General features: G+C 51.5%; 1 protein-coding gene across 1 annotated transcript in view; it reads right to left on the bottom strand.

Annotated features, from left to right (window-relative positions):
* Positions 1-395: 395 nt before the first annotated feature.
* Positions 396-13,448, bottom strand: part of HERC2 (HECT and RLD domain containing E3 ubiquitin protein ligase 2) — a 230,619-nt gene continuing 217,566 nt past the window's right edge. Inside the window, exons 84-93 of the mRNA XM_060153132.1 lie at positions 12,668-12,855; positions 11,939-12,136; positions 9,497-9,580; positions 5,881-6,022; positions 5,557-5,751; positions 4,795-4,907; positions 3,969-4,159; positions 3,020-3,125; positions 2,488-2,700; positions 396-1,343 (exon numbers count right to left, since the gene is read on the bottom strand). Coding sequence (XP_060009115.1) covers positions 1,071-1,343; positions 2,488-2,700; positions 3,020-3,125; positions 3,969-4,159; positions 4,795-4,907; positions 5,557-5,751; positions 5,881-6,022; positions 9,497-9,580; positions 11,939-12,136; positions 12,668-12,855 — 1,703 coding nt within the window. The 3' untranslated portion in view covers positions 396-1,070. The remainder of the gene's footprint in view (positions 1,344-2,487; positions 2,701-3,019; positions 3,126-3,968; positions 4,160-4,794; positions 4,908-5,556; positions 5,752-5,880; positions 6,023-9,496; positions 9,581-11,938; positions 12,137-12,667; positions 12,856-13,448) is intronic.

The following is a 13,448-nucleotide window of genomic DNA, read 5'->3' on the forward strand; positions in this document are numbered from 1 at the left end:
CCTCCTATGGTCTCAGTCCTTCACTTTGCAGAGCCTACCACACACGTGATCCCGGAACAAGCAGCTCAAATCCTACTCCATGGCCGACTGGACCAGAGACACTCCCCTGCCCCCAGGCCCATGGGACAGGAAGGAACCAAGGCTGCAGAGGCAGATGGCATGGAGGACAGGGGAGGGACGCTGAAGGCTCCCGACCCTAGCTGCTCCCCTGGAGCCCTTCCAGTCTCCTGAGGACCACTCCCTTTGTCACTGCAGTGAGTTTGGTTTTGTAACCAAAAAAGTCTAACTAGACTGGAATGGCTTTAACTAATGCTGCATCAAACACTAATCTATTTTGGGGTGGCAGCACACCCACCAGTGCTAGTCTAACCACATAAGAAAGATCAGCTTAACAATTTTGTGACAGATGTTTTATTTATAGGGTATTAAAATTTAGGCATATACATGACACAAACATTATATATAGTACTTTCCATGATAGAAGTTATGATACTGCTCACAGAAAGGCCTCAATTCAAGTTACACACCGCATACGCTAGAATGTGCACCTGGGGAGGAGAGGGGGGCTGATGGCCTTTTTGTTTTGATTTTGGTTTAAATAACCTCTGGATGCATTCAAGTAATACTGATCATTTAATGTTCAAAAAACTTTTAATAAACAAATTCCGAGTAAAATTAATTGAAATATTTATGATACGATTTAATTGTTACACAGTATTTCCAATGTACAATCAAGGCAATGCACAACACTTAAAAGGAAGGGAAAAAACCAATCTATTGCACCCACAGGGAAAAAGGCTTTTTATTCATTTTTGGGACGCTGCAATTCATTATTTATATTAAACATTTACACACTTTAGTAAACGCAGAAGTCCTACATGTAATGCAGCATTGTGGGTAAGAAGCCCCTTTTAAGTCTCCACGTGCGAGGCTGACCTTCTGATCATTCTCCCACACGTTAGGGGGCTAACCCTTTTCATGGCACACGTCACACCCTGCAGTCTGAACTGCAGCACTCTGCCTCCTCGCTCAGTCTTGTGGTGTCTTGTGATGGATGCCATTTCTCCACCTCAGTGTCCTGTTAAGTAATCCTGTGTAGAGTCTGAAGCAAATGAATCCACATCCTCATTCTCTGAGTCGTCACTGCTGTCATCTGCAGCCGGCTCTCCTGTGAGGGCTATGCGAGCATAATCATCTGTGTCTATGGACTTGCAAAAGTGGATGGCATATTTCAGTTTCTCCTCTAGCACCTGCTTACAGGAATACCGGGGCAACTTCAACAAGAAGAAGCAGGTGTAGGATTCAGGAAGGAAGTGGTCAGGAGGGTTGTATTTATCCAATACCTGTTAATGAAAAATGTTAAATCATCACAGACTATGTACAAGGACAGGTAAAACCACAATCTATTTTATTGTGTTCATTAGACTCTTGACTCTCATTCACATAAAGCATCATATTTTGTTGCCTAAAAATAACAAAATATCAGAAAACACAAAATCTAGCCAATTTCATAAATAAAAAGGAGCAACTAACTATTTCCCAGGACTTTCAATAAAAAAATAGCAACTGGTTACTGTGACAATTGCCTTTTACAGACCAATGCTGTGAGGAGAGTCAGATGGCTCCACCCACCCCCGGTCAACAAGGTGGGACCCCAGACCCACTGACACAGGGTCCGGTGCAAAGGCACGGGCTTAGCCATCACCCATGTGGGGAAGCTCTCCCTGAATCTATCAGCCCACTTTCAACCACAACAGATTAAGATGCTAGGAAGCCAGCAAGAACTGTGGAAAAACCCCACAAATTACCTACCTTCTGAGAGGAAAACTGCATATGCTCTCAAAGATCTCCCTGAGAGGGGACTACTTCTGTAACCCTGGCCAGAGACCCAGGACAGGGTGCACTGGGCAAGGAGTCGTCCCCGAATCCCGCCAAACATGCGGGAGAGTGGACTTCCAATCCCTCTCTCTGCGGTAAACTCCACCCCTCAGCACTGCGACTGGCAAAGTCAACTGAGAGTAGGCAGTGGGGAATCAGGTCATTTCACCCCCAGGGCCTGACAGGTAGACAGAGCCTATCTCTGACCACGGACCGCAGAGTCAGAACTCAAAGCAAAACTCAATCTGATGAGCGCTGATTTTTCTCAGTAAGCAGCATTACTCAGTGATTCACCTAATTCAACCAGAGAATCAAATAAACGCTTTAAGTGATGTGTGTGCTCAACAACCTAGGATACGCTGACATAACAGCAGTGTATTCTGGTGGTGGCCAGATAAAACTTTTTAGAAGTAGGCAGTGGTACCCAAGACCTATAGTCATTGAATTTTGAGCTGTCAAACCAAAGAAGTTACGTGTTTTTCATTTTTGTTTCCAGAGGGAAGGAAAACCACGTAACAGGAGAGACCTGCTCGCCTTCCCAGCTGGGGCAGGGCTGCGTGCGAGGAACACGACCCTCGGCTGACGCCGCGGGGTGTGTCGGAGCCGCACCTGGACGACGAAGTCTCTGCCCCGGAAGTCGGCGATGGTCCTGGGCAGCCTCGTGCGGCCCCACACGAAGCGAAGGAAGAGGGAGCGCTCAGTGTTGGAGAAGGACTCCATCACCTCCCAGAACCACTGGATCAGGGGTGCGGAAGGCTCCACCCCCTTGTACGTTGCCACCGACTTTAGAAGATGCAGGGGGATGTCTGGGCTGCCGCACACCTGTGGAGGGACACGCTTTGCGTCAGCACAGGGTCCACCGCTCCTTTCTCCCAGGGCTGGTGTGGGGAGGCTCAGGCGTGGGAGGCCCTAGGGGATGGGTGGGAGGACAGGCCCTGTGGCCTGCCGTGTGCGGGCCAGGGCTGGGCGGGGGAGGCGGGGACTAATCGCTCCCTGAGCATGGCTTACTTCACCCAAAAGGCACAAGTGTATCTCAGACCTCCAAGAGCAAGAGTTAACTGAGAGGTGAACTGGCGGCACTGACTCAGTGGATGACCATGAGAAGGCATTCCAGGGCGGCAGCACGAAGCGGCGGGCATACCATTGTCTCCAGTTCATATCCGGTGAACAGAGAAAGAAGGGGCACAGGCACGACTCGGGCCATCCCCTCCCGAACAGCAGCCACCTGCTCATCAAATTCGTGGAGTCTGAAAGAAAACACTCACTTCACACTTCTGTCTTTGGTGATGTAGACCTTGTTCTGCTCATACCAACCGAGCCTTGCCACACAGATGAGCCAGGTGTGGCTCTGCAGACAGAGTCTCAGAGCTTCTCACGGAGTGGGGCCATCTCACTGGCACAGGGAACGCGACCTCAAAAACTAGCTACGGCTATACACGTTCCAAGACACAATTCTCAATCCCCCCTGCTTCCCAGGAAGGAGCCAGAGTCCGACAAGCAGAGGCAGCGAGCAGGCCTCACAGCACCCACGGTAAGAACTTCCCGAAAGCAGATGCCGCGTCCAAGGCCCTGGTGACTGGCGAGTTAGGGCACGAGACAGAAAGGAACACGGGCGGATGGCACAGGACACTTGCCAGGACCAGCCTCAGGCAGAGCCTAGCAAGCGAAGCCCACCTGACGCACGGGCCCTCATCCCAACACCCAGCCAGGTGCTTCTGGAGGAGAAGGCTCCCAAGCAGCACACTGAGCGGACGTCGCCGGAGGCCACGCAGCAACCGTAGCTGACGGTGGCGCAAGGGCCAGGCGAGGGGTGGAGACGCCCCAAACACAGCCCTGCTCCCGGAGAGGTGGCACACAAAGGCCTGTGACCTCTGCTGGGACAGTCCCCAAACGGGGATTCTCTTCACCTTGGTATTCTGATCAGAGCCAGGAATCTCGGGTGAGAATAGTAAGTACTCCAACCCTGATCACGATGGAGCCAAGTCCATTACATTTTCCTTGTGGAAAGAAAGCGGCCACCCAAGCAAACCATTTTCTGCTGTTTTTGCTATTTACTGAGTTGAAACACTGGAGGGCAGACGACCACGTACCTGTAGTTCATTGCGAGCCGGACATACTCGGCGCGGTTGTCCAGGGTGATATGTGTGTACTTGGAGCTCAGCTGGATGTCCTGGCCGCTGGCGCTTGGCACCGTGAAGGGAAGGCTCATGGCCTCAAACTCCTCCGAGGTGGCTTCATTGTCACGGATGTACATGAGTCCAGGGATAAAATCTTTATCGACCTTTCAAGGGGAGAAGGGAGTCCGTTTGTTGGGTCGGGGTTGTTCCCGCACCCCAGGCCCCAGTTCACACCCGACACGCAGTCGCGCGAGGCCTCGATCTGCCTGGGGCGTACGGCAAGGCTCCCAGTGTACTGCGCGTGCCGGGGAATAAAAGAGGGGCAGCGGGGAAGCATTTTACCCGAGGAGCTGAAGAAAGAACATGTAACAAGGAAGTCTTTAAAACCACTCACTGAGAGCGCGACAGGCACTGCTCACAGGCGAGTCCCAACCTCACTCATGGAACCAAGGGAACCACATCTAGGGAGGCCCCGGGAGCCTCAACTTCCCCCCAGCTGCCCACGGGCTCAGCTGTGCCACAGGAAAGACAGAGGGCTTTCTTATCTGACGAGACCGTACAAGTGGCAAAGCCCACAAGCAGCTGGTGCATCAAGGTCTAGAAACGGACTGGCCTTGTGTCCACACCCCGACTCTGCTACTAGAAGGCGGCCGACAGCCAGCAGCCTGACCACCTGCGAGTACGTCAGCACCTCGGGACAGCCTGTGCCTCTTAACCAGACCCCAGGGGACGCCCCCCATGCTCTGTGCTGGGCACACAAGGTGTCACATCTCTCAGCCCTCTCCCTCCTGGAGGTTACCTCACTGAGGTCTGCAATGGTGAGGCTCATCCCAGCCAGCTGCTTCCAGACAGGTTCAGCAAGGTTCAGACTCAGAGGACTCCCAGTCCGGATGGCAATACCCAGTAACACACCTGCTCGTTCGAAACACAAGAAACAGGAGATACTTGGAACGGATGACAGAACATCCAGTCCATTCAACAACGCAGCAGAGATGAGCTCTTCACTGGGGCCTCAGTGCCTTCTAAACCAACATTACCCCAATTCACAGAGACTTAGGTCTGTCCTTAACCCTTACACCCTACTCTGAATTCATCGCTCCCTCTGCCCCTATGGGTGAAGTCTATAACTCTTCTGCTCTTTCCACCAACAGCTGTAGCCACAGAGGCCAATCCTCTGACGGCAAAGCCAACAGCCGAGCTTCTCAAGGAGGTGCTCGCAGTGCCTGGAGAGGTGCAGGCAGTGCCGTGAGTTAATGGGCACAGACCCTCAATGAACAGGTGGCCAAGTATCAAGACATCCTAAGATCTGATCCCAAGTTTCAGATACGTTTAGGATGCAGACACACGCTATCTCAGATCCTCTGAGTGCCAAAGGCACCTCCTGGTCCTTAGCACACAGCTGCTAATGGTCCGGCTCTGCACGTCCCTGCAGCTACACACTGAGAAAGCTCGAAGGAGATATTTAAAACAGCTACACCACTCCCAAGACACAGCAGCCATTAAGCTAACAGGGCACACACAGCGGAACAGCTGCAGCACTGCACCCACGCAAGAGGCCCACCCAAGAAGCGGAACATGTTGGTGTGCACGGGCGCCCTGGCAGCCGGGCTGAACAGGTAGCAGTCGCGGTTGGCCCCCGACTCGTCCCTCCCATTGGGCGTCACGATCAGAAGCGGGGTGAGTCCATTCTGCAGCTCTTCACAGATCTCAGCTATGGACTCACTGTAGCCACCACCACAGTCATCCACAGATTCACCTGGGGGGAAAGGAGGGTCGGCAGCTCACGGTCACTGCGCCAAAGCTCCCTGGGGAGTGGCTGAGGGCCGCTCATTTCTCCTCGCACCACCCATTACACCACCGCCCCTCGGCGCACGCAAGCTCTCACCCACGAACTTGACCTTCCAGACGCGGTGTGGGAGGAGAAGGCTGTCAGGACTAAATGAGCTCATCTTAGCGCACATCTGCCCGAAGACAGACTTGGTCCCATCAGGGCCCGCTAGGCCACCTTTACTCCTTGAACGCTTGACCTAGAGAGGGAGACAAAGAACATACAGAAGGGGGGCCACAGCAGAAAGCACACAGGTGCCATCTTCGGCAGCCGACTGGCCCTGGAACCCCTGCATCCAAAGCAGGGCCCTGCGGCCAGTCACCCCTCCCGTTACCCTCGCCTGTCCTGTCCTGGTCACCAGCGGGGAGTGGGGGCAGGAGACCCTACAGACAGCAAGCAGCACCCAGACGTGTGGCACGGCCCCTACAACCTCAGGCCGCCACGAGCGCCCAGCAAGCTCAAGCACAACCCCCCGAGCACACCTGTGCACGCACGAAGGGTTGCTGGACCTCCCAGGACTGACCTATGTCCTCGCCTCCTCACCCACGCCTGCTGAGGACCCCGAAGACCAGCCTTGCGCTCCTCTTTTTCCCTCCCCTGATGCAGGCTGCCTGCTGGACAGCTGTGCTCATGGGGCCAGGGCGCGCTCGCCAGCACACGCAGCCCGGCAGGACGGTGGTGGCTAAGCAAACATGCCCTCAAGAAATCACAGACCACAGGAAGGACTGCAGCAGCCCGGGCGGGCAGGAGCTGCAGCCTGGCTCACCCTCACACTTTGTAACCTTGCCCACGGTCTCCGTGAAGAAGCGGCCAGGAGCCCTGAAAGCGCCCTCCGAGCAGACCATCAGCCCTGGCAGGGTCACCCCAAGGGGCTCTGAGACCAAACCTGGCCTGTAATATCTGGGCCAGGACAGAACCTTCCTCCCCTCCTTTCCTCACCTGCACAGACCCTGCTCAACTCTTGGGGTCACTGTGTCTCCAAGTATGATCACTTGTCCCACCTGTATTTCTCATCATAAGCTAAGATTCCCCAACAGATCATAACAATGGCCCTCAAGCCCTCACTTAGTGTGGCCTCAGTAACCCTGCAGCTTGCAGCCTAGGCTGTGCTTCAGAATCACCCAAGAAGCTCAGTCTGAAATGACTGCAAAATGAGAAGTTAAGGAAAATATGATTGTGAGAATGTACTTTCACTTGACTCTTCTGGCTAAACTCTCACCATCCTTAACTTCTTCGTGAGTTCTAGGCTGAGTTTAACAGCTAATTCTCCTCACTGCATAAATTACCATTCTCAAGACTAAAAATATAAGAACGATGACAACAGTTTCCTGTGGAGTGAGGTTTCCTGTGCACCACACAGTCAGCTGCACGTTCTCATATGTCATTTCATTTGACCTTAACAGCAGCTCTCTAAGGCACACAGCGCCCAGGGGAGAGTGAGCTACAGAAAGGAAGAAGGATGCGTTCCTACGTGAGGGGTAAGACACAGACCTGCTGCCCACTCGAAAGGTCACATCACCTCCGTTTACAGTGCCAGTTAACACAGACTGATGCTCTCAGCTGCTATGAAGGAACATGGTTATGTGAACACAGCCAGGACACTGCAAGGACAGGGCTGTGTACCTGACACCTCTGGACAGCAGGAATATAGGTGGTTTTAATGGTCTTTAATTTGAATTTTCTAAATTTTCAGAAATGAGCAAGCATTATCTGCAATACATTTAGAGTTTTTAATGTACACAGATTTTTAGATCCTGTTACAAAACTAAATTAAATTCAAACACAGAGAAACCCTCCAAGAACATGGCCTACTTTTAGTGTCTCTACAGCACTTCTGACAGACAGTAAGAAAATGTCTCCAAGGGCATCCCCACGAGAGAAGGCTGCAGCCTTGGGACAGCACAGGGAAGAGGATGCCCGCACCACCTTTCTGGGTCACTGCTGGTGTCTGCGTTCAACTTGGAGTCACAGAATGCCCCCCGCACCACTCTGCTCTACTTTATATCCATCTTTGTGGAGGACCTTCCCAATTTCAAGAGTATGTTTGAAACCCTGAACTGAAGGGAACCTGGCTCTGGCACCTGAGGACCGCTGGGTGGCCCGGAGTGGCCCCTGTGACATCAATGAGCATTGCACGCTGTGTTGAAGGTTGTTTATACGCCTTTTAAAAAATGTCTAATACAAATTTGTTTCTCTCCTTACCTATTCTGTTCTTTCAGACACACACCGAGCATTTTCATAACTCACTGTGCTGGGGATGCCAAGATGAGAAAAGAAGAGGCATTGAGCACACAATGACTGGAAAATGTGCCTGGTGTGGACTCCAGGTTAGCCAGGTTCCCTGGTGCCAAGGGCCCTGGGCTTGGACACCCACACTGGGCCACTGGCCCCAATGTGGTGCCTGTGCACAGCTGAGGCAGGCCTGCAATCCAGGAACACCCAACTGTCTGAATTAGACGATCAGCTTTCCTCACTTACGAACTTTAGTATTTACACCCTAATAATGTAGAGCAAACCAAAATGATCCTCCAAGGTGGGGAAATAAAAGCTTTTTTATGACCCTAGTTAAAACAGCCCTTTTGTTTGTGGAATGGGCTGACTGACCTCCAGCTTCACATTAAACACTATGACGTCAGTGAAGGAACCACTTCCATCAGCATGGTCACATGTGTTCTCCAACAAAAGAAAAGAGTTTGATGCCTTAATTGAAAATGCCCCCAGGAACAGCTCTGGAAGAAAGTCTAGTCATACAACCAGCATCAGGGTAGAAACCATGTGCTGACATGACGGCTCAGGAACAAAGCATCTGCTCTTCAGGCTCTGCTCCTGCTCCAAGAGGCGGGGCCGACTTCGCTGGCGTGGGAAATGTCAAGTGCACACACGCCATCAGCAGTGCTGGGCTTCCTCTGGTTTTAATTAATTCTTTTAGCTCGAAGCTTATATACATTTGGCAGCAGTACAAAGTCAGAGACGGTCTACTTTTCACTTCTTCAATTACTACTGTGACACAGTCTTAGTATAAGTGATTCTGGCCTATTAAACTGGCAAAGTAAGCAGCCATCAGAGCCGGGGAAGGTATGAGGCTGGCGGGAACAGGGAACCTGCTCTGCCTCTCAAAACCTAACCCAAGGGGGTGACTGAAGACACACACGTAGCTGGGGCCACACCACCTGGCCCTGCTATACCCTAGCCTTCTAGCCCCCAGCAGAGAAATCAACGTGGGCAGCTGGTTGGCGTAAACAATCCCACGGCCCTACAGCATGGGACAGGGAGGTGCTTATTACAATGCATTAAGAGCAACAGACAGCAAGTTGCAAAAGAGAGTCATCCAGTTCAGTTTACAACCAACAGATACACACCCCCCAAATGTTAGCAGCAGTTATCACTATGTGGTGGAAATATGGGTCATTTTTACTTTTCCCCTTTTGCTTATCTGGATTTGTGGTTCTGGGTTATCTGAAATAAGCCTTTCTTCTTTCCGTTATAAAGAAAACCACTAACGTTGCCACCTGGCAGTCTCAGCACTGGACATCTCACACATGTGGCACCTTGCTCTCTAAAGCAAGGGCATGAGAGAAGGTTTTCTACGAGCACTTGCCCCCGGCTGAGGGGTCATGCCTCACAACCACAAAGCCATCACATCTAAGAACAGAAAGCCATCTCCACTTGTTACCTGGATCCGGTTCAACTCCACCACGGGACCGTGCTGGCGATCTCGCACCATAGTTGCTTGTACTACTTTTCGGAAAGCCGCCTCCTAAAACACGAGAGACAAAATTTAGAATGTGATATAGAAAGTATTACCCACAGATATTTCACATCACAAAACTCCCTTTGTCGGGTCATGAGGTGGCCCAGGGGGGTAGCCTGGCATCCACACGCAAGCCCGTGCAGAGGCTCAGGCAGCCGGCAGGGCCAGTGCTTAGCAGCACCCCCTGCCTGCCATCTGGAGGCATGAGGCACCCGGCACGCACTGCACAGAGAGGGGCGAGGGCCAGAGCCCGGGGACCACCTGCTCCAACCCAGGGCTCAGGCCAGGCTCCGAGGGTTAAACAGAAAACCGAGGTTTCCCAGCCAAACTGCAAGTCCACTAGTGGCAGGACTGAGGCACTAATTATACAGTATTGCTGTCCCAGCAGAGACATCGGCCACAAAGCTGCAGCAGGGCCGGGGAGCGGGCCAGGGTGGGATGGGGATGGCGAAGCCAGTGAGGGAGGGAACTCATGGGCACCGGGCACTGAAAGAAACCTGGAAAACCCAGGGTGAAGACGGCAAGCAAAGGGAGCAGGCCCCAACTTCACCCAGGGAGACACATGCCCACGTGGGCCTGGGCGCAGGGGACACGTGCTCGTGTGCGTGTGCGTGAGGACGGGAGGAGAGTCCAGACACCCGGAGGAGGCAGGACCAGTGGCAGCCCCAGGTCCCTGCCAAGTGGACGACTGGGCTCTCTTCTGGAGACAGGGCGGCTGGGGTAGGAGCGGAGGGCGGGCCACGAGGTGCCGACAGCAAGGTCTGCACCCCCCTCTTAGGTCAGAGCCTGAGAGCTCCAACCTGTGAAGATGGGAAGGGAAGAGGTGCTGCCATCACACGGGGGGCCCACAGACACACACCCCGCACCATATAATAGGCGATGCAGAGGCAGGCCGCTCCCCACGCATTCCTGCACACCCTCCACCCCAAGGACCAACACCCTGCTCGCTGCTTGGTCCTGCTCCAGGCATGAGCTCCCTTCCCCACGGAGTGCCCCGCGAGCCCCGCCCTCCCGTGGCTCGCTCTCTTCTGGGCCCTGGTAACAGCTCTCCACAGTCACCAACGAAACCCACTCCCTAGAATTTCCTGCAGAGGCGGTCCTTTCCAACGAGGACCAGAATAGAGGCTGACACCCCCGTGGCTGAGGGTGCCCTTTCAGCCTCCCTGGGCGTCCCTGCCCTGCGCTCCCAGCCTGCACGACACTCACATACTCAGCGTGAGACACGTGCTACCTCTCGCTTTGTTTCCTCCCTACAAGGAGAGGCTTTTTCCCTTTTACTGCTTATTATCACCTCTGCTTTGAGGGATTAAAAAATCGGTGAAAGTAATCAAATTTGCCATTTTTATTATTGAAAAATGGTTGAAGTAAAGTCTCATATTGATTTTACCTGCCCACAATTTTTTCCTGCTCCGGGTCATCAGAGAGCTCTTACCATTACCACAATCCTCATCACTGTCTACGTGTCTCTAAGCCACACATAAAAATAAAACGTGTGCACCAGTCTCCTTCGGCTAGGTATTTTAGGAAATAAAGCTAATCCTGAAAAAAAATCTGTTTGGACAGTACTCCAAAACATCTAAATTTTATTATCAATAAGAATAGATCATAACCTTGGATAACAATATATGTCACAGAATCAGACTCTTCAGGACTAGGATTCCTCAATTTGACCTCTATGCTTTTTTTTCCCTATACAAATATTCCCCCTACCATACAACAATCGAGCCTCTTCCAGGACACCCTGTCAAGCTGCTTGCCAGAAACTTGATGACTTCAGGCATTTCATTCTAGAAAGCTCAAATTATTACAAATGTCAATGGGTCAAAAATTTCTCTCATGACTTTCAGAAGCCTTCATTCATGATTCTTTTCAGAGGCTGTTAAACTACCCTTCGGCCAGGAATTTCTACATATCCTGGTACCGAACTTCTATCCAAGCGATCTGTAACGTCCAGGTCCCTCTGCTGGACATCCCTGGAGAAGAAATTATCCCATTATTTTTCCTTCCTGCTGTCGGCAGGGATTTGCCGTAAAGCCTCAAGGCCAGGACAGCAGAGAACACTGTAAGAATGGAAGCTTAGGTCTGCCAACCCCCTTCTGGGGAGGTGGAAAACAGAGATTACAGGGGGAAAAGGCAGCACACCACACTATTCATTTTTAACATAAGCTCCAAAAGAGAAGAGATTTTTGTCTGTTTCGATGCATTCTAAGTACCCAGGACAGAGCCTGGCATATAGTAGGTGCTCAGTGAACATTTGCTGAATGAGCTGTATTCAATACATTCCTACTTTAGGAATTTTTGTTGGATAAAACTTACTGAAGATACCAATATCACCTACAGTAAAAACTGCTACCAGAGCGGTACCTTTCCCTGGGATATCAGAACTCCTCGCAGAGTGCCAAAGCCCACAGAAGGCCCGAGTCCAGTTTCATCGAGAGAGCCCTCCAGGTCAAACATGGGGATGCAGGGGCAGAAGAGCTCTGAGATGTGATGCAACAGCAGCAGCCGGTTCCGCAGTGCTGTGATTGGGATCTCCTGCAAATGACTGTACTCCATGGGGACCTGAAACATGGAAACTGCGTTAAGTCAACTTAGGCGCCAAACGCACAGGTAAGCCATAGTATAGTAGATGGATTCTGAAAATACTGTTTTTGAAAACACAGAAGCACTATGACTTCTGAGTTTGGTTTAAAATATCTTGCTGTTTCTAAAATAATATTTTGGCCATTTTGCCTGAGCCAAGAAACGTAAAACAAAGAGAACGTTAAAAAAAATTAGCGTATAGAAATATATTTACTACAGAAAACATGCAGCCTGAACTACCAGAATGGTTTTATATAGTTTATAAAATTTTGAATAAAGGTGACACACTGATACACACAGAATGTCGACAGGTGTGAATAATTAATGTTCTTAAAAATACTGTTCTTACCATTACCAATAATTATAAATTATTTTCAGTAGAGCACCTCTGTAAATGTATAAGGGGAAAACAAAGTGCGCGCATGCTTGCACACGCATAATTCAATACACAGGCTGTAACTTTGTCACGACCTGCATGCCTGCTGGCCCACTCACCCAATCGCCACTAACCTGTGCAGGGAGCTTCCCAGCACTGGTGGGCTTGCTCGTTGACCAGGCGAGAGTGTGTGCTGAGCCACAGGCCACACGGTTGACCTTCTTGCCCTGAAGGGCAGCTACCAGCCGAGGCCTCTGGATGGCATTTGTTGTTCCATCTCCCAGCTGTCCCTCATCATTGTCGCCCCACGTATAAACTTCACCTAATGCAGATTTAGAACAAGGACTTGTATACTAGGACCAATGAACGCACAACCACCACCATCTTCCCACACGTACAGTCCTCGCTGCCCTCCAGCTGGGTGTCGGCGGTTGTCTGTGAAATGTTAACCTTACGGTGATCTAGATGTCTCTAATCACAACACTCAAAGAGGTAGCAGGCTTCCCAGGACCCTTCCCCTGCTGCTAACACGGCTTTTCCAACCGTGTCTGTTCACAGGACTAAGCATGTAACTGGAGCAGTTCTTAATCAGAACAAGTAACATCAAAACAGATGGTAGGGCTTCCCTGGTGGCGCAGTGGTGGGGGGTCCGCCTGCCGATGCAGGGGACACGGGTTCGTACCCCGGTCCGGGAGGATCCCACGTGCCGCGGAGTGGCTGGGCCCGTGAGCCATGGCCGCTGAGCCTGTGCATCCGGAGCCTGTGCTCCGCAACAGGAGAGGCCACAGCGGTGAGGGGCCCGCATACCGCAAAGAAAAAAAAAAACAGATGGTAAATACTTACAATCCAAATTGATTTTGTATGTCAAAGGAAGAGAAAGTCAGTTTTTAACCAAACAAAATCCATGTTTTAAAG

Source organism: Lagenorhynchus albirostris, chromosome 6 (genome assembly GCF_949774975.1).
Source record: "Lagenorhynchus albirostris chromosome 6, mLagAlb1.1, whole genome shotgun sequence".
In the NCBI taxonomy this organism is placed as follows: domain Eukaryota; kingdom Metazoa; phylum Chordata; class Mammalia; order Artiodactyla; family Delphinidae; genus Lagenorhynchus; species Lagenorhynchus albirostris.